Genomic DNA, 22,457 nt, shown 5'->3' with positions numbered 1-22,457 from the left:
TATCTGAAAGGTTGAGTTAAAGTTAACACATTTAAAAACATTAAATTAAAATAAGCATAGTGCTTTGTATGTCTCTGTCATATATCAAAAGTAAAGTGTCGGTGAAAAGTTTAGGATCACTTACTAAACTTTCAAAGATGGGCTGATTTTCCATAAAGATTTCAACAGCAGAGACAGATGGGCTACATTCCAGAGGGGAAGGTCACAAGAGTGATGAATGAGACCTCTAATGTCTGCCATAGCTGTGAAAATCTTTATGGCTAACTAAAATTCCTCACGAATAACAACCTGTAAATATTATATGAGCTGTCAGACAGATAACACAGAGCTCTGAGGCCATCACATGTGGTGAGCGGAATAGCATACCATGGGATTTGTCAGTAGATGGCCAAGTCATTTAGAGCATCAGGCTTAAATTTGATCTGGGAAGTCAAGAGTTCAGGCGAAACTACTTGGCAAGGTGACTGAGTTGCAAAGATAACACTATCTAATATCTAGTGCTGCTGGCTGCAGCGGTTCACCAGTCTAATAACCGATATTAGCTGGCATGATTTGTGAAAGCAAGGCTCCTTCAGACAGACTCACAGAACTGCATCTAGACCCTTACTATGGAATTCAGAAAGCAAGGATGAAATCAAGCTCCACGGGTCAGATATAGGTGAATGGGTGTCTGTATGGAGCGCAGTCCAACTTCTGCTTGCGCTATTTCTGAATCAATTTGAAGCGAGCCAGGTGATGACATTACCAGAGGCTTTTCCTTCAGGTAATAGTGGCTGCAGTCTTGGAGCCATCTGGGTGAAGTCAGGTTACTAACAAGTCAGTGCAGTATTTCCAGGTGCCTTTAGAGTCGCTCCAGATGTGCTTTTAAAAGATGGCAGGCAGTCACCACCATTTGCTGAATGCTCTCTGTGTGAGTGCTATTGGATTAGGCACCAGGGAAATTTCAAGGCAAGTAAAATTGGAAACCCAAGACAGTGGGGAGTAGCTCAGATATTAAAAATCAAATGACTACAAGTGATGTGATAATATATATAAATGAGTATATATATATATATACTCATTTAGAACCAAGATGAAAAGACTGAGAAAGATCTAAGGATACGGCAATAATTAAAGCAAACAGCAAATGGGATGGTCTAAATTGGGGTCCAATTCTTTAGTTCATTGTAAAGGAATTAAATGTGCATACTCTAGTCAGAGTCTTTCCTGGTGAACAGTGTGTTATGTCTATACCTTGGCCTCGATTCACACACTTCACTTGCTTTAGCAGATATGCTGTGTGGACAGAGGTTTGTTCTCTTGTGTGCTGGCAATCTGCCATGAGAACATACCCCAGATGCTGGCTTCTGCTCCTTCACCCTGGGTCTCAATCCCAACTATCTTTAGAAATAATTTAAACTGAATTCCCAGTCTCAAGACAAGCCCCTCCAACCTGCAGCATGAAGCAGACAGCTTTCCAGTCCGGATTTAGCTAGACCCACAAGCATGTGAACAGAATCTAAAGTCCCCCCATCTGTTTGGCCATTTCCTCTACTTGCCCTTGAGGATGAAAGGAGATTTTCCCCACTAGTCTGTAGTGTTGAAGCATTTGGGATCTACTAACTTGTCACTGCAAGCCTCTGTTTTATAGTTGATCATCTATCTTGTCCACAAGTATGAAACTGGATATGATGCCCAAGCTGTTTTCTCTTCTGAGAAAGCCATTTTGTATGGCTGCTGTGAGAATCCTCAGTGTCAGCACACAGGATCACTTATTTCTTTCTATTTTAATATTATCATCAAATGGTGAGTTATCAGGATGTTTATCTAATAAACTAATCTATCATTAGCATCAAGAATCCCAGTAATGATGAAAAGGAAACAGACTCTCAGTACTAACCATCAAAACATGTGCCCAGTGAGTAATGCAAGAAAACAATCCCTCTTCCTTTTCCAGCCATTCTCTGTCTTTTCAAAAACAATTATTCAGTACTCAAGAGGAGTAAAAGATGAAAGGAGACAAATCTTCCTTTCAGCATTCGGATGTTCTATCAGCTATGAAACTAAACTGTCTCTTATCACTTGACATTGTTATTGTCTTGAAATACAAAGCAAATTGAAAAATATTTACAGACTTAAAAAAAATTAATTTTGCCGGGCGGTGGTGGCGCATGCCTTTAATCCCAGCACTTGGGAGGCAGAGGCAGGCGGATCTCTGTGAGTTCGAGACCAGCCTGGTCTACAAGAGCTAGTTCCAGGACAGGCTCCAAAACCACAGAGAAACTCTGTCTCGAAAAACCAAAAAAAAAAAAAAATTAATTTTAATTCCAGTGTCCAGTGCTGAATTTTAAATTAAAGCCCCAATTTCTTTTTTCTCTTTAAATTGGCATGTATAGGCTTTGTGTGAAAAACACTGTTCAGAAATTATGTACTATCCTAGTTAAAATGTAAGTCTTCCCATCCTTATTTTGTATTAAGATAACAAAGTTCTTGTGAGATTTTTGTGCTAGGCTCCATAAATAACTGAAGATTCTATTTGAAATTTTCTCTCTTTCCTTAACATCTTTAATTGATGTTTCTACTCCAGGCCTTCAGGACCACATATTTTGAGATAGTTTTTTTGCTGTGAGAGCTAAATTAGGTCAACTTCTACAACACAAACTCTGTGAGGTTTTGGCTTTAGTTTGACTTGGAAGGATTTATATGGTACAGGTTTGGTCCTCAGGGTGACTGAGGTAATAGAAACTTTAAAGGGTAGGGCTTGGTGGGTTGGGGAGTTGGGTCAAATGTACTGATCTCTAAAAAGGCTAAATTAATTGTCTTGGGACCCTGGCTGTTTTCAAAATTGCTAAAAAAGACTAAATTAATTGTCTTGGGATCCTGGTTTGTTTTCAAAATTGCAAGATTTGATTTTTTGAGATAGGGTTTTACTATGTGACTATGGTTGACCTAGACTCACTATGTAGACCAGGTTAGGCCAAAAACTCACCGGGATCTGCCAGATTCTGCCTGCCTCTGCCTCCTGAGTGCTGGGATTAATGGCATGCACAATCATGGCTGGCTAAGATAGAAAGGTGTGTGTGTGTGTGTGTGTGTGTGTGTGTGTGTGTGTGTGTGCACGGGCACAAACACATGTGTATATTAATGTATATTTGTATCTTGCCTGCATGGTTGTTTGTAAAACCACATGCTTCATACTCCTGGTGAGAGAAGAGGGCACTGGATCTGCTGCAACTGGAGTTGCAGATGATTTTGAGTTACCATTTGGGTGCTAGAAATTGAGCTCAGGTCATCTGGGAGAAAAACCAATGCTATTAACTGATAAGCCATCTCTCTAAACCTCTTACAGCAAGATTTTTTTATAAAAGAGAAAGCCTGATCCTTTTTTTTAGGTGGCTTCCTGTCTTGCCATGCAATCCCTTTTGTACATCTTTCAATGTGGTGCTGCTACCTACTACTTGATACAACCAAACTTTTTTTCTTTATAGAATAGCCATCTTCAAGCTATTTCTTATTGCAATAGAAAAGAGACTAAGACAAATTCACATTTTACTTTTTGAGAACAAATCCCTTTTGTCTTTAACTCACAGCATATGAGCTCTTTCCATGCTTCTTCTATTTTTTTCCCAGACAATTCTTGTTCAGACTTTTTCTTTCCACATCGTATTGCCCCCATGTTGACTAACCCTTCAATTATTCTGTCCCTTGTCTGTCTATTTCTATCTCATTAAAATATTAGCACTCTCTAAAACCTATATTTATACTCATTATACATACATAAGAAGTTCCCTTTCTGAACAAAAGGGCTATAAGGAGACAACTCATAAGATTGCAAAGGGAGATATTCATCATATCAGAATGGCTAAGTAGAAGGAAGAACCTAATTTCTCATTGCTGAATGAGTCTTGTGACTCTCGCTAATTGAAATCAAGGACCAAACAATTTGAAACATTCTTTGCTAGATTTCTCTTTATTTATTTACTTTTAAAACAATTTTATTTTACATTCAACCTAGTTCCTTCTCCCTTGTATCCATCCACCCACTCCTCCTACCATCTCCCCACCCCACCCACCATCCACTCCTCAGAGACGGTGAGGACTCCCATGGGGAGTCATCAAAATCTGTCACATTGAGTTGAGTAAAGATTGAGCTAGATTTCTATTTGAAAGATTTGCCTACTAACTCAAATTTAGGTATAGCCTCAGGGAAAATATGCTGTAGTACTGATCTATGTCCCCAGGTTCTCATCATGATATTTCAAGTGCTTAGGGAATTTGAATTATGTATGAATGAGTGAATGACACAGATACAACAAGTAAGAATGGTACAGAAACTAAAGCTTTTTACTCTCAATAAGGAGTAGTTCTAAAGACTGAGGACACAGCTAATAAGGTCTTACCTGGTGACTCTTGGTCCCTCACTAACTGAACAATTGTCATCTTGTTTCTTGGCTTCAGTCACACTTGCTGCCTGGTCAGTCCTCAAACCCTTTAATCAGGCTCCCATTTTGAGGTTTTTAGCTTTACTGCTTTATCCACCAGAGACACTTTGCTCCCATCTAGGTCACTTTATCTGCCAGAGACACGTTGTCTATCTGTCTAGGTTACTTGTGGTGCTTTGAATGAGAATGGCCTCCATAGGCTCACATATTTGGATGTTTAGACACCAGGGACTGGAATTGCTTGAGAAGGTTTAAAAGGAGGTATGGCCTTGTTGGAATAGGTGTGGCCTTGTTGAAGAAGACGAGTCATGGGGAGTAGACTTTGAAGTTTCAAAAGCCTAAACCAGGCCCAGAGTTGCTGCTCTCTTCTTTCTGCCTTTGGATCAGGATGTAACATTCTCAGCTACTTCTTCAACACTGCTCTTGCATGCTGCCATGATTCCCACAACGATGATAACAAGTTGTGGAATATTATTGTAAGGTGTGTTATATTTATTTATGCTGTGGAATATTTGTTCAATGATGCAAAGATATGTTACAGTCATTTATGCTACATTTGTTTAACTCTGTAATGCTGTGTTACGTTGCTTGACTAGAACACCTGATTGGTCTAATAAAGAGCTGAGTGGCCAATAGCTAAGCAGGAGAGGGATAGGGAGGGCTTGCCAGGCAGAAAGAATAAAGAAGGATGAAAAATCTAGATGTGAGATAGGTATAGGAGTTACTTCTGTTTGTGTGTTGCTTTCATTTGATAATGAATAATGAAACTGCCTTGGCCTATTTGATAGAACAGAACTTAGGCAGAGTAGACAAAACCGAATGCTGGGAAGAAGGGCAGAGTGGCAGATGCCATGGATCTCCTGCCTGAGATAGACGCAGGTTAGACTCTTACTGGTAAACCACAGTCACGTGGCGATACACAGATTAACAGAAGTGGGTTAAATTATGATGTAAGAATTAGCCAATAAGAAGTTACAGCTAATGGGCCAGGCAGTGTTTAAATGAATATAGTTTCTGTGTGATTATTTTGGGTGTAAGATAGCCGGGTGGCCAGGATGACTAGGAGTGAGGAGCAGGAAAAGGAGTGAAGGATGCCAGGGGCCACCCACTCAACCACACAGCCAACCACAGAGCAAGAAGAAAAGAAAGATATATAGAATAAAGAAAGATAAATAGATATAGAATATATAAAGATATATATATGTATATATAGAATAAAGAAAGTCTAGAAAGCAAAATGTAGTTAAAAAGAAATAGAATAATTTAAGTAAAGTTAGAAAATCTGGCTAGAAACAAGCCAAGCAAAGGCCAGGAATTCATAAGTAAGAATAAGTCTCCATGTGATTATTTTAGAGCTGGGTGGTGGGCCCCCAACGAGCTACATTAATGAACTAAACATCTGAAACTGTAAGCAAGCTTCCAATTAAATGATTTCCTTTATAAGACTTGTCTTAGTTATAGTGTCTTCATAGCAATAGAATAGTAAGTTGGTTGTGCTCTTGCTTTTCTACCCCAATCTCTTCATATCGAATCCTTCTCCTTCTGAAGTTCATTCCCTCAATGCTTACAGTGGGAGAAATTATCTTCCCAAGGGAAAAAAAAATTCCAAGTTGCCTATTCAGTACCAACTGAGATCATATACATATAGGTGAGATTATATAACTAAGCAGGTTGTGTTTATGAATTTAGGAATATAAATTAACAATTAAAGAAGAAGAGGGTTTGAATTTTATAAAGAACAATAGGGTATAGGGTAGGAGTTTGAGGAGGGAAATTATGTAATTATATCACAATTTCAAAACTTAAAAGAATTCTTCTTTCATCCCTTTGGCCCCTTTACTCTTTTTATCAACCTCATCATAATCTAATTGTTCATATTTTATTAAAATTTAATTTCTATTATATAGAAACTCTGTTTTGTTTACTGCTTTTTTCCCAGTTTCTAGAATAGAATTTGATTTATATTGGTCACTCAACAGATACTGTTGAGTGGTGAATTAATTCTTATCTGAGATAAGATAAAGTAAAGCTCACTAACTTCTTAGGCCATTTGACTAGTCACAAGATTGTGTTCTTTTCTAGTGTATCAGAGTGGGAAGAGCCTTTAAAGTACCCCATTATTCATTCATTCAAGGTATATCCTGCAAGTGTATAAAAGTTACTTTAAGACAAAATTGATTTTAAAAAGCAATATGTATGCTCTTTAGCCTATGCTGCTCACTCTCTGCCCAATTTCCTATTATGACCTTTTAAATTGACCATTCTTTATTCTAACTCTTGCCTGTCATTGGTGTGACTACTGCTGAGCTCAAGTTGTAAGGCAAGACACTGATGCAATTTTCCACTGTACCCAAAGACTATACCTATTTATGGAGATAGAGGCCAAACACCTTAAATAACGATCTCCAGTACTTACAATGAACAAAATTCATCAACCTCATGATGAAAGAGAAAAAAATCAAATCACCCTGAAACATCCATAGTCTATCAGTTGCCTTGTCCACTCACAAATGAGTTTCCCTAAGAAGTTGAATCTAATATAAAATTTAGAGAATGTGATGGTTCTTAAAGTGTATCACTAGGGTTAACAACCGAGGACGAGAGGAGAAGGGAGGAATGGGAGGAGGAACGCTTGGAAACAACCTAAAGACAATTTCAGCTGACCCTGCAGGCTGTGTTACAGTTAAGCTTCTGTAGGTTTTTTTTTTTCTCATATGAATCAAAAGCTGTCTATAGAGTACTGTGGTGGTTTGGATAAAAATGGCCCCCATAAGCCCATAAGGAGCAGTACTATTAGGAAGTGTGGCCTTGTTGGAGTAGGTATGATTGAAGGAAATGTATGCCTGGGGGGTGGGCTTTGAGGTTTCAGAAGCTCAAGCCAGGCATAGGGACTCACTGACTCTTCCCACTGCCCGTCTACCCAGATGCCTAACTCAGCTACCTCTCCAGCTCCATGTCTGCCTTATGCTGTCACACTTCCTACCATGATATTAATGGGCTAAACTTCTGAATTGTAACCCAACCCCAACTAAATAGTTTCATTTATAAGAGTTGCCATGGTCATGGTGCCTCTTCACAACAATAGAAACTCTAATTAAGACAAGAACATGCAACTTCATGTCAGTCAGGCTCAATGACTGCTCAGTAAGTTATCTTAGATACTGCCGGGAGACTGTCAACTGGAGAGTATTTCAATTCACGTGTGTGTGTGTGTGTGTGTGTGTGTGTGTGTTGAGGATGGTGATAAGAGGGCAGAAAAATAGTCTTAAATTATTTTACAACTATAATATTCTATATGATTCCCCATTTCCATGTTTATAAATTGTTCAGAGACTGATACATAAGAGTGGTGCTTTTTATGCATGTTGCCATATACATGTGATATAAGCATATGGAAGAATGAAGTAGTTAGATTGCTATGTGTTTGAGGCCAGCCTGGACCAGATAGTGAGTTTTAGGCCAATGTGGGATACAGGGTGAGATCATGTTTCAAAGTAAACAGATAATTAATAAATGAGAATATAGTTTCCAATTGAGGACAACTTTCCTCTTGAGGAGACATTTTACAATGTCTGTAGACAGTTTTGTTTGTTACAGCAGAAGAGGAAAGGTCTTATTGCTATGCAGTAGACAGAGGCGAGAGATCAGTTGTCAGGGTTAATACAGAGGGCAATTCCCAACAATTACCTGGCTCAAAGTGTCATAGTGTCTAGGTCAGGATGACTGGTTTACAGTTAAGCCTGTGTCTCACTCTTAGATGGATATAAAAGAGCTGACCAGCTGAGATGTTGTTCCTTTGGAGAGTCTGATCACACCATACATGGATAAACACAGACGGAATAAAAGTGAGGGAATGAATAAAATGACAGCACAAAGGAAGAAAACAATTTCACAAAGAAGCAAAAATTGCAGGGAGATAGGCGCTTGTTTTCCTCTTATCAGCACGTTCAAGAAGCAGAGGCAGGCACATGTCTGTGAGTTTAAGGCCAGGCTCATTTACATAGAGAGCTCCAAAACAGCCAGTGCTAAATTAAATAGCCCCTGTCCCAAAAATGGTAAAAAAAATAAGTAGAAGATTTATTTTTGTTAGATGATAAAGGTTATGATAAGGTAAAAAGTTTGGCCAAAAATGTACACACAGAGAAACAAATGTGGTCTGTTGTGTTCTTTCTATGGTTGTTTTTTTTTTTTTTTTTTTTTTTTTTCCAGAAAAGCACTCTACCACTGAGATTTGACCCCAAGCTTCTACTCACTTTTTATTTTGAGAATAAGCCCTCACCAAATTTCCCGGGTTGTCCTGAACTCCTTCCATACTCCAGACAATTTTTTTGCCTTCTGATCTGCCTACTTCATGCTCCCGAGCAGTTGGGTTATTGGCCCATTCCAACAGTCCTGGTTCCTGTTCTTCTTTTGGCATCTCTGCATTCTGAAACTATGACTCTCATCACATAAACACATTCCCATTCCTTAGAGTGTTACAGAAACCTACCAAATAACACAGAAATACCTGCAGCTGACTGAAATAAAGATGAGTTTTTCATTGCATATATGTGAAAATCTATTTAAAAATCCAGAAGAGGAGTTTTAAATAAGAAACGGTTTATGTAATTCTATAAAAGAACAAAATGCCTTTTGTCCTCACCTCAAAGTTCTCACGAGAAAGTATTTTGCAATCTCAAACTGGTTGTGTTCTGAAAATGGAAAACATCCAAATGGAAAAATGAAAGTAATGATTTTTGCCCACAGGGATGTGATTCTACGATTTCTGCTGTGCAAACCTTTGTATTCTGGGACAGATGACAAAATAGTACCCTAGGCCAAAGGCACAAATGCTTTTATTTTCTGGGAAGTGTAAAATTATACCTTTTAGAGCTACCATTCCACTAAAATAGTGGCCATGTCATGAAAATGATTCAGAAGTATAACACTAGTCTCCCTTACCCCAGGTCATCATGAAAAAAAAAAAAAAAAACTCCCAGGGGAATCTGTCACAAGCAAGATGAAATAAAAAAGACCTAGGCATTTGTGTCCTGACTGCCATGCTATCAGACATTTCCTTGTACTTATAAAGTAGTGATGACTAGTGATACTGATTAAAACCACATTGTAGTTCTAAACAGAAGTCTGTATAGACTGTAATAGTAGCTTCACAAAGACTAGATGAGGTCACTACTCGTATTCTACTTGGATTCCTTTGGCCATGCTGGATGATGTATCTCTAGGGCTTCGGAGTGTTGGACAGCTAGTAAGGATCCACTGATATTTTCAGTAAAGAATGTCTGTGGTGGTTCACCTTGTCAATTTGATAGGATTCAGAGTCATAATAAAAATAAACCTCTGGACATACTTCTGTATGTATGTATACTATGGGCAGTTTCATTCCATGGGGCTGGGGTCCTGGACTATGGGCAGTTTCATTCCGTGGGGCTGAGGTCCAGGACCGAATGAAAAGGAGACACTGAGATGAGCACAGGCATTTGTCTCACTCTGCTTTCTGACTGCAGATGTGATGCAATCACTTGCCTCAGGCTCCTGCTGCCATGACATACCTACCATGCAGGATTGTACCCTTATGAGCCATTTATCTGAGAGCCTAAACGAGCCCTTTCTTCCTCACGATGGTTTTGTTATGTATTTTGTCCAAGCAGCATGCAACTAATAGAACGTCATGTAGCCAAACGGGAGCTGCCTTGTCACAACTAAGTCTACATAAATCTGTGTATGGCTAGTCCTGTTCCTGAGGTGCTTTCAACTCTGGGTGCATTGTGGCTTCCAGAGTCTCCTATGGGGTCAGACTGAAGTTAGTCTCAACCTCTTTCTTTGGTTTGATTCACACTCATACCACAGACATCCTCACGCCACAAACAAGTTCCCTCCTTCCCCCCTTCATCTGAGAGAATTCTCTAGAGAAATTGCTTCTAGAAGGAGCCCCAACTAAAACGCTACTTATGTGGAAATTTCTCAAAGTCTAAAATGCTTAATTATTCTGATTTGCCCAGAACTGAGGTTGTTTTCTGGAATTGGAGTCTTTCAGGGCTTGAGTCTGAAAAGTCCTGGAGAAGCTTTGCTGAGTGGTTACCATTATAGCAGATAAACATAAGTTGGGAGACTATTAGATGAATGTCAGTATTACTGGGTATGTTTAAAGGTTTGTTGCCCCCTCCTGCGCTTTATTTGAGGTAGGACTTAATTATTGTACTTGTTTAGCCTAGAACTCACTGGGTAGATCAGGCTAGTCTCAAACTCACAGAGATTCATGTGTCACTGCCTTCTAAGTGCTATGATTAAAGGCATGTATCACCATGCATGACTTGTTTATTCTATTTTGAAAAAGAATTAAGCATGTAAGGAAGGGAGTTGAGGGTAAAAACATTGGTGGCTTTCAGGATGGAAGCAAATTATTTTGCTCCATTTATCAAGTGGAAGTTATAAAAACATGGCTTCACTGACAAGAGAGAAAATGAATTAAGCAGGGATATGATTAAGACAATTAAGATTATAACGCCTACAAAAAAGTAGCTGATCAGTTCTTTCTTTTTACAGTGTCTCACGATCTGTGAACACAAAGGTCACTCAATGAAGTTCACAGCTTTTACATTCAGAATAAATAACAAAAAAGAAATTCATTTTTCTTTGCCACCAATAGAATATCGTACTTGAAGAGATCAAGTACGGGTTAAAAGCTGAAGTATAAAAATTTTATCTTTAGTGTTTTATCCATTATGAAAATATTATGTGCTTATCATAAATAAGCTGAAAAGTACAAAGAAAAGACAACAACTGTTTACATTTGGATGTACCTTTATTTTCAGGCTTTCTGTGCATTTTTCTGTTGTTTTATTTTTAACATAAAATGTGATCATGCCATAATTTTGAAGACAATATTATCCCTTAATATTTAATGTGGCACAGAATACTTTTGTAAAAATGACCACATAAAGATATGAATGCTATAGTCCTTCCTAAGAGGAGCACAAAAATCATATTATATATTTAGTGCCAGCTGTATAAAGTTACAATGTTAAATTTCCAGAACACTGTGGATTAACAATGTCAGGAATAATTTTATTATCTCTTATTATTTTGGTGATAAGAATTAATTCATTCTGTATTTATTGAATGCCTATAAATTATCCAGGTATCATCCTAGAAGAATATCGTTATCTCCAAGATTAAGCAGTTAGAGTATTCCCATTGAGTTGTTCATCTGTTCATTAATTACAAAGATGATTATTAAGCCCTTATAATGTGTGAGGCACTAGACTTTCACATTAGATACATGTTTAGAGGTGATATTAGCTACTCACATTGAGATTCAAATGCAAGATGATAAATAATATTGTGTGAGAAATTTGAATCTAAAAGGTTCAACTGCCAAGATGATAGCAATCATGATAATAAGCTAACATAAGTAGAAAACACAAGTGTAGCAATTAATTTGTCTCAGGAACTTTTCTAAGGGTTCAATATATATTAGCAATTTGATATTCTTAATGCTACTGTACTTTACTGAACTCAAAATCCTTCTGGTAATAAGATGCATTTTGGTATAGCAGCTGCTGAAGCCTATATGAAAACTTATATTGTAAACATTGATGAAATATGGACATACGTTATTTTTTCAAAGTTTTAAATAATAATTAAGGATATATCAAGTCATCTGTTGGGAGCTGTGAGCCCGCAGATCCTGAATTTCTTGTAAATAACATGTTAGGCTTGCAGCTGCTCTGAACACGAGACCCTCAGGAGTTCCTGATGACAGGTGTGTGGTTTCTGGTGCGTTTGGCTGGGGCGTGGCTATCAGTTAAGGATCCCTATATAAGCTGCCCCTGGATAAATAAAGGGGGCATTCCTGTCAAGGATGACCTGTGTCTCTGTGTGTCTTTGTGTGTTTAAATCTCCAGACCCAGTCGGGCGATGGTGGCGCACGCCTTTAATCCCAGCACTCAGGAGGCAGAGGCAGGCGGATCTCTGTGAGTTCGAGACCAGCCTGGTCTACAGAGCTAGTTCCAGGACAGGCTCCAAAGCCACAGAGAAACCCTGTCTCAAAAAACCAAAAAAATAAATAAATAAAAAATAAAATAAATCTCCAAGCCCTTGCCTGGCTTGCAAATGGTCCTATAGTGCAGGTGCCACAATACAGGGGTAGTACCCTTCTGTCATGTAGTACAGGCTGTCAGTACAGTCATCTATAAGGTATCTGAGTGAGAATTCGAACCTAGTCAGTCGATATATACAAATTACAGCTTCTCTTGTTCCCGCCTTTTATTTAAATGAGAAAGCATTTGCTATGTTGCCCAGGTTGGTCTCAGCTAATCCTTTTGACTCAGCCTCCCTAATGGCTCTAAATACAAACGTATATCACAGACACTTCTTTTGGAGGGGGGTTTTAAACAGGGTATCTCTGTGTAGCCCTGGCTGTCCTGGAACTTGCTTTGTAGACCAGGTTGGCTTCAAACCCATAGAGATCATTTTGCCTCAGCCTCCCAAGTGCTGGGCTTAAATGTGTGTACCACCATTGTCCAGATTCAGTGTGTTCTATGCCATGTTAAGTGTCAAATTTGTCATAGATGAAAAAAAAAGTGCTTCTGTAGTCAACTAAATATGAAGAGGAACCAGAGTCTTTCCATCCTCTTAGAATCCCAAAGACTACCAAAGATCCCAAGAAGTCCACCAGAGAAGGATTGTCCATTTCTGTCAACCCTCAGGGACAGTCATTAAAGTAATATAGAACATTAATGTTCTAAGGGGCTCAGCTTGGTAAATGCTCCTGTAAGAAATTATAGAACTTATATCACATTAAGACACCATGAGTTCTTTTAATTACTACCGAAGGGCTTTTATCTTTTGCACAATTTATTTGTTCTTGGTAAACAAATCAAAATGTACAATTTAGAATAGACGCCCACAGAATGGAAAAATAATAAGAAAGCCTTCTTGAATACTTGAAAAGCATAGGAAAGCCAATGATTAGACTCTCCGACCCATCAATGAGTACTGGAATATTTCCTGGATCACTGACATAAAGAGCTTGTCATGGCACCTACAACCTCATAATTGCATATATTTTATATTGTATTGAAATTACAATACATGAAATAATTGAAGCTATGCTGTTCAAATTTCTCACTTTTCTGGGTTTAAGCTGAAGGAATGAATTAGGAGTTTTGGAATATTAAAAGTAGGTGGAAAGAAAAGTTAGTGCTTGTCAAAGGACAAGATTTCAAAGCAGCTTCTTTATTAACCAATGGCAATAAAACATATTCATTGCATACAAAGGGAACCCCACATCATCATATTTTACAGGTTTCTCTTTCTCTCATTTCTACTCAGACCTATGGCAACAGAAACAACTAATTTGGCCAGTGAAGACCAGGTCATCAAGAGAAAGTGTGGCTAGTCTGTCTCTTCTGATAAAACGGACTGCTGCTCATGAAGTTTCCAAAGGAGACTCATTGTATGTATCTGTAAAAATGCTGGTGCCAGGTAAGGACACAAAGAGATATAAAGCCTGATAGTGGGTAAGTGCATGGTTAGTTTGTGACCCGCTAGCCTTTTCCTTCTCTTTACAATTGGTAAAGTTCAGAAATCACCCTCCTGGTGATATTCGAGATGTCCATTAGTGTGACTACGGGACAAGGTCAGTTCAGGCACCCTCCTCTCTCCTGCCCAAGGACCTAGCTGGGGACATCCCCGTGGACACCTGCCATCCCCTCTAGAGCCAAGTCTCTTGCCAACCCTATAATGACTCCCTTAATTAAGATATCTCCTTCCCTGCTCCTATACTCGCCCTTCCTTCATCTCAACTCTCCCACTCCCCCAAGCTCTCCCCAATTCTTCCCTTCTCTCTTCTCTCTCCCCATTTCCCCTTTCCCTACCCCACCCCACCCCCATGCTCCCAACTTTTGCCTGGCAATCTTGTCTGCTTCCAATTTCCAGGATGATCTATATATGTTTTTCTTTGGGTTCACCTTGTTATTTGGCTTCTGTAGGCTTGTGAACTATAGGCTCAATGGCCTTTGTTTATGGCTAAAGTCCACTAATGAGTGAGTACATACCATATTCATCTTTTTGGGTCTGGGTTATCTCACTCAGGATAGTGTTTTCTATTTCCATCCATTTGCATGCAAAATTCAAGATCTCATTGTTTTTTACCACTGAGTAGTACTCTAATGTGTATTTGTCCCACATTTTCTTTATCCATTCTTCCATTGAGGGGCATCTAGGTTGTTTCCAGGTTCTGGCTATTACAAATAATGCTGCGATGAACATAGTTGAACAAATGCTTTTGTAGTATGATAGAACCTTCATCCGGGGATGGATGAAGATAGAGACAGAGACCCATATCAGAGCATTGGACTGAGCTCCCAAGGTCCAGTTGAAGAGCAGAAGGAGGGAGAAGTTGAGCAAGGAAGTCAGGACCACAATGGGTTGGTCCACCCATTGAGACAGTGTGCCTGTTCTAATGGGAGCTCACCAAATCCAGCTGGACTGGGACTGAATGAGCATGGGATCAAACCGGACTCTCTGAATGTGGCTGACAATGGGGCTGACTGAGAAGCCATTGATAATGGCACTGGGACTTGTTTCTACTGCATGTACTGGCTTTTTGGGACTCTAGCCTGTTTGGATGAACGCATTCCTAGACCTGGATGGAGGGAGGAGGGCCTTGAATTTCCCACAGGGCAGGGTGCCCTGCCCTCTTTTAAGACTGGAGGAGGAGGGTGAGTCGGGGAGCAGGAGGGGAATGGGAGGAGGGGAGGAAGTGGAAATTTTTGAATGGAAAAAAAAATAAAAAGAAATCACTCTCCTGCTATTCCTAGTAGCCTAGAAACCACCACATACAAAATCAAACACTTCTAGTATAACCTTGGTATAATTTTAAAACATTTATTTTTATTTATTTTGTGGTAAGAAAGATGTTTTATTTTTTGTAGAAAACAACTGGAAAGAAAATAAGTGGCCTCTAAGATGCTCTGCCTCAGACACCTAATTCTTGTGCAACTCTGAAAATCCATATGGAAAGTTTTACAAATCAAAACAAAGTTTAACTCCACAGCTATGTGGTTAGACATTTATCTTGCAGAGAGCATCTTAGATGTCTGAGACCAGCAACCATAATATTGGATACAATACTGAAAATTTTGAAATAATCTTAGAATTAAAAACCCATAGAATTCTCTTGGTAAATTTGGCACAGCCACAGAAGGAGACATTGTTCAGCTATCAAAATTATTAATTGAAGGATTGTAGGAGCTAGAAGGGTCAAGGACACCACAAGAAAACCCACAGAATCAACTAACCTGGGCTCATAAGGGCTCACAGAGACTGAACCAACAACCAGGAAGCCTACATGCGACAGACCTAGGCACTCTGTATATATGTTACAGTTGTGTAGCTTGGTCCTCTAGTGAAACTCCCAACAATGGGTGCAGGGCCTGACTCTAACTCTTTTACTGACTTTCGGGACCATACGCCTCACACTGGTTTGCCTTGCTCAGCAATAAAGAAGGAAGTGCTCAGTCTTACTGCAACCTGATATGCCATGTTTTGTTGATATCAAGGAGACCTGCCCTATTCTGGATGGAGACTGAGGAGAGGAATGGGGGTAGGAACAGAGGGGGGATGTGGGAGGGGCTGGGAAAGGAGGCTATGGCTAGGATGTAAAATAAATAGATGGATAAATTTATTTAAAAATTATTGATAGAATATGTAAACAAAAGTATTTTTAATATATTAGTGAGGGGGAAATCAAGTCATAAAACTTGAATTTTTTTTTGAGACAAGGTCTCATTGTGTATCCCTGACTGGCCTGGAATTCACTATATAGTCAAGATTTGCCTTGGTGTATCAGTCTTGCTTCCTTTTTCAAAATTCCTACTTGATTTTAAAAGAAAAAGAGACCAGAGTTATAGCTCAGTAGTAGAGCACTTGATAGCATGCACAAGGGATGTTGGTTTTCTCTCTGGACTGGGGGAAGAGAAGAAAAAGAAGAAAGAATAGACAAGAATTTGAACCCAGACAAACAGAAAATATATGAACTAAATTTTGGAGAGTGTGGTATCTGAGTAGTGGAATTATTGATAACTGTCCCTTTCCTGTTTACCCTTATGCTATATTTTTTTTTCTAGAAGAATGTATATTGCTTTTGAATTTAAAGAAGATAGCCTGAAGATTCAATCCATATTTAGTCTCCCTGTCCTATTTCTGTAACACGACTTCAAACATTTTAGCATATTTTTCCACACATAAGTGGAGCGTCTATGTGTATTTTGATGTTCCATATGGATATTCAAAATAATCCTGACTTCTAGGACTGATCCCATTCAGGCAGATCAGGTTCTTTCTGCGTGCACATGGCCACAGCCCTGACCTTTCTGGAGTGTGTGCTAGGACACAGTTGGAAAGGTGGAAAGATACTTCCCCTAGTTCGTCAAAGCCCAGAGCTTATGGCTGACATTCTCCCACCAGAGAGCCATCCCTCAGGCTTATGGATTTTTACCCCATTAAAATGCAAATAACCAGGGAGAAGTATACATTAAACTTTACCTGTCACCTGTGCTAAGTGAGCGTAACGTATCATTTTCTGGGAATAGGTTTTAATGGAGAAGACATGGGAATTTAAGGGGGGGAGGAGCAGAGAGAAGAAAGTATGAATGAATATATATGGTGTCTGAGGATTAATTAATATTCATAATAGTGATGTTTTTATTTATGATTTATGAGTCACTAAGGAGCATGTTATCACGTTTAATTTTAATTAAATTAAATAGTCTAACTGTTGCCAAGACAATCTACAGTCTTTAAATTTTTTCTAGCGGCATTGCTAAAAGCTGTAGTCATACTCATGAAGAAATACCTATTTAACTTTCCCCCTTTAACTTCGAATCATAGTCATGTGTGATATTAAAAGATTGTCCAAATAACCACTGAGGGAAGAACAAGTGAAGAAAATATGATTATTTCTTACTTAATCCATTATTCATGCATATAAAAACAACACTAACATTTTCTAGGAATTTTTGTTGTTAAAGGTAATGACCAACTGGAAAAAAAAAAGAGAAAATATCTACTCTTATACATTAGAATATTTTTGAGCATGAATCTTTCCATTCACCAGTAGAGAATAGAAAAGACAGGAAGGGACAAAAATTAGCAATCAGAGAATGGATGGGGACTGGGAGGTGAGTTCCATGGGAGAAGCATGTGCTGCGCAAGCATGAGGGCCTGACTTCAGATTTCAAGCAGCTACTTAAGAGTTGGGAATAGTGGTGTCTCTGTAACCTCAGTGCTATAGAGGGAGAAACAGGAGTATCTCCAGAACTAGCTAGTTAGTCACTTTATATGGATTAGCAAGCTTAAGGATCAGTGAGAAATCCTGTCTCCAAAATAAAGGGGAGCGCAGTAGAGAAAGTCATCCAGTATCGACTTCCAGTCTCCACTACATCCATACCTGCATGCACATGTGTACATGCCCACATTCAGAATTACATATACCATACAGGCACAGACAGACAGACAGACAGAGAGACAGACACACACACACACATCAGTTGTTTGAAGGGAGACCCTGCAGAATAACTTCCTTCTTACACATACATTCAGTAAAGTTGCAGTATAATGGTTAAAAACAGACTCTGTAATCATTTTCTTAAGTTTGAATTCTGACTTGCATCAATACACCAGTTGTGTAAAAACAGATTTCTTAATTTCATTGTCAATAAAAGTAGAATAATTTCATCATCATTAAGATGACTTTAATACTGGAACCACCTCATGGACATTCTAGAAGAATGAAATCAATTAAATATATAAAATTACATATCACAAAATAACTGCATTAAGTGATGTTAAAACCACCTACATAATTACATAGGACCAAAAATGTACTAATCATATGGAGTAGAACTGTGAAGTACTCCAATACACACACACACACCACACTTGTTTCTATGGAAATGTATTATATGTATGTATACATAACTTACAAATTACAAAGCAAATACAGATATATATAGTACATTTCCATAGAAACAATATAACCATAGAGATATTAAAACTTAACAAAACTAATTAAAGGAAAACAGGTGGTTGCCAATTAGATATGCATTGTTATACTAACAGAATGTTCCAGTAAAACTTTCTGTAAACTAAAGCTATCTTTATTAGAATTAATTACAAAACATGTAATTTTTATTAATAACATAATGAAATTGACTAAAAAATTCAATGAACAAATTATGAAAACTGGTAAAGAAAAGGAATAGTGAAACTTAAGGCTAAAGTGAAGCGAGGACAATTAGGGAAAGGCAACAACTGGGGATGAAGGAATTTAATGACTCTTTAAGAACTACAGCAGGATGTGATGTCACATATCTGTAATTCCAGCACTTCAGGGACTGAGGCAAAATGACAGTGAGTCTGAGGTTGGTTTCAGGCACATAGTGAAACCTCCCCTCACGAAAGCAAAGGTTAGGAATTTAGCTTAGTGGTACAACACTTGGTTAGCATTAACAAGGCATTGAACTTCATCTTGAGTACAGAAAAAATTAGACTCATAATAACATGTGTTGAGTGATGTTATGAGTATGTACTCATAATGATGAGCTTTGCAAAGTAAGTTGATACAGGTAATGATATTCAAAGCATTGAAGAAGTCAGTACCAGAGAACACACTATAGGAAACAGTTGTTTTAGCTGAGGAATAGAGACAATGATCTAACTAGGCTGTGTGTTCCACCAAGTTACATGTCAGGATGAAATAGACCTCTATTGTATAGAAATGTCTGTTAATTCAACCCCTCTTAACATTGAGCTATCAAGACACAATGAGCAGGTTAATCAGTGAACAATGGAAATGACTTACTGGAAAGGAAGTGCTGGGATGCGGGGCCAAAGTCCCTGTGGGCTTCATGCAGCTGTCTGACCCGATCCTCCACAGCCACCTGGGAGGAAAAGAATAGAAATGTTATTTTCTCATATCCTTTAGTGAGGATTACTTAAAAGACTGTCCATTTATGGTAAGATGTTTTCTGTCTGTAAGGCTGAGAACAGCAAAGCAACAATTCATAACTCTGGTTTTAATACGTTCTTAACTGTAAATGGTCTCCAAGACTCAGTTTTATCAAACCAAGTTCAAACACAAAAAAATTTACTCTATTTTGACAGCTTTACAATCGGACATTTTATGCTCCCTTTATTGGAAATCACAAATAAAATGTACACTATAATTTATTTTACAAAATTCTGAGAAAATTGTCACAAACAAGATATAGTGAGTGCCGATAGGATCTTGTAAAGGTATATTTGGCTTTGAGTCTTAGTTGATTTTTTTTGACTAAAGCTAAATTAATTTTAATAGATTATTGCTAGTTGTAGACTGATAATTCTTACAAGTGAACAAGCAAATATTGATGATAATTAGCCTGACACTGATATCACACACCTGAAATTGTAGCACTTGAGAGGCAGGATAATCGTACATTAAAGCTATCTAGAGCTACATAGTGTGACCCTGCCTCAACTCAACGAATGAGAGAGAACAGAGCAAATTGAAACGAAAAGGACACTAAGAAGAATTAAGCTAAAAAAGCATGAATTGGAAAGATAGTTCAGTCAACAGAGGACTTGAAGTCAAAAGTCCAAGTACTTGAGTTTGATGATTTCTGGAACCCAAGTCAGTGGTTCTCAACTTTCCTAATGCTGCGACCCTTTAATACAGTTCTTCATGTTGTGGTGACCCCAACCATAAAATTATTTTATTGCTTCAAAACTGTGCAAAGGGTCATTAGACTTCCAAAGGGGTCTCGACCCACAGGTTGAGAACCACTGACTTAATTAAAGGTACTGGTAAATGCTTATAATGCTAGTGCTGGGGAGGAGGAGACAGGAGCATCCCCAGGTTTTTCTGACTAGTCAATGTGTCTAATGGATTTTTCTAGACCAATGAGAAACACTGTCTCAGAGAAGGTGTATGGTGTTCATGCTGCTGACACCTGAGGCTGTTTTCAGGTTCCCACATAAATACACACATGTATGCACATGCGCCTACACATACAATCATGTAAAATCACACACATGTGCACACACACACACACAATACAAAGGCAGAGGCAAGGTTTAATTTGTGGTATCCTGGGGTAAGAAATGAGATGAAAGAAATTTTCAGAGTTCAGTTTTCATCGCATTTGGAAATTAATAAGAACTATGCCCCAGGCAGTATGGAATCAATCTTGTCATTCTTTTTTCCTATTAGGCTTTTCTGTACTGCATTTACACACTGTCCTTACTGAATTTCATTCTTTGTAGGAAAAGGGGGAGACCTTTTGGAAGGTGTGAAATGATATACTTTGTCATCTGGCATTTCACCAACTCAGTATTAGTGGTGGCCCCAGGCATTCTCCTCAATAACTCTGGATCTTAGTTTGGTTGTCAACAGCCCATGCTAAACAAGGAAATGTTAAGAGATTGCCCACAGGCGCCAGAATTTAGGTTCCTGTGCTGTGGAGAATCATCTATAAATAAGGAAGTTCTCAATCTCATCAAGTAGTCTAAACTAATGTCAACCCCAACTTTTCAATATCAATGAAATACCTAATGTATATCTAAAAATTTTTCTCTTACTTTTTCTCTAGCTTTGTCTATCTTTAGTTGGGATTCATTAAGCAGAGTTTCAAGATGATGCAGGATTTCCCTTACTATTATACACAGGGAGACCCTAGAAACATTTCAGATTTGTTTGCCAGATTTAGATCTTTGTTCTTCTAATCATACCATATCTGCTGAGACCACCAAACATCCACCTGTCCTGCAATATTCCATATATATATGTATATTACAAATGCATATATATATATTACAAATGCATATATATATATATATATATATATATATATATATATATATATATGTTTCATTATGCCATTGTTCTTCTCCAGAATATCCTAACCACCTTCTCTCCCACTGATAGTATAATAAGGTTTATATGCTTTATTTTTTATCTCCAAGGTGGGAATTAATTGCTTCCACAGCATGCTCATAGCACATGGTTTATAATGAGACATTTGAATAATATCATTCAGTAATATAAGGAAATGAGTGTCTCCTAAAATAGAACATGAACCTCTTGGTGGTAGAGGCTTCTCCTTGCATGTGTGTATCCCCATTCCTCCCTTCATGTGACTCCCTGAACCCTGTACAGAGGAGGTGATAGCAAATATTTGTTTAATGACTAATTGACAAAATAAATGGATACTATATCTGTATGTAATCTCTCTCTTTCTCTCTTTCTCTAGAAATTTGCAAGAGGCAGAGGGAGAGAAAACAAAAAAGAATATCAACCAAACCACCAATGCTGATTATATATCTGTGGTAGTCAGTTTATGTATAAATTTCATCATTCCCAGAAAAGACATTATTTCTGAGTGTATCTGTGAAGGTATTTTTAAAAATTATTTTAAAAATGAAATTGGTATTGAATGTGTAGTTTCTGCAAAGTAGATTGCCTTCTTCAAGATGGGTATGCTTTATGCAAATCAGCTGGAGCCCTGAAACAATAAAGGTGGCCTATTTTCTGCCATGGTCATCTACTTTAGCTGTCCTGGGATGGACATTTACTATTTTGCCTTTGGAATTGGAGCCACTCTCTACCACCAGCTGTTCTGGGTCTCTAGCATGCTGACACAAAATCATGGAACTTTTTAGCCAACATAGTCTCATAAGACCTTCCAAGCAAATCTATCTATCTATCTATCTATCTATCTATCTATCTATCTATCTATCTATCTATCTATCTGATCTGCTTTCTCTCTTCCTCCCTTCCTCCCACTTCTCCCATCTATCATCCATCTCTCTTCCCCTTCTACTAGGGTACAAGGGAATTCTGACTAGTATAATGTCTCTGTAGATTTTTGCTATTATGGTTAATAAATGGAGAGAGATAAGGTATAACTAGCAGGGTATCATATACCAAAGAAAATGGCTAACATTTATTTAACACTATGTATATAGAAATGCAAGTTGAAATTTAATGTTTAC

The 22,457-nt window shown here is 38.2% G+C and overlaps 1 protein-coding gene across 2 annotated transcripts in view; it reads right to left on the bottom strand.

The window, feature by feature from the left end:
* Dmd (dystrophin) overlaps window positions 1–22,457 on the bottom strand; it is a 2,258,623-nt gene that overhangs the window by 221,834 nt on the left and 2,014,332 nt on the right. For both annotated transcript variants that reach the window (XM_057760244.1, XM_057760245.1), the window contains one exon: window positions 19,288–19,366. In XM_057760244.1, coding sequence (XP_057616227.1) covers window positions 19,288–19,366 — 79 coding nt within the window. The remainder of the gene's footprint in view (window positions 1–19,287; window positions 19,367–22,457) is intronic.

This window comes from Chionomys nivalis, chromosome X (assembly GCF_950005125.1).
Source record: "Chionomys nivalis chromosome X, mChiNiv1.1, whole genome shotgun sequence".
Taxonomy (NCBI): Eukaryota; Metazoa; Chordata; class Mammalia; order Rodentia; family Cricetidae; genus Chionomys; species Chionomys nivalis.
This window is presented reverse-complemented; position numbering and strand designations above follow the sequence as displayed.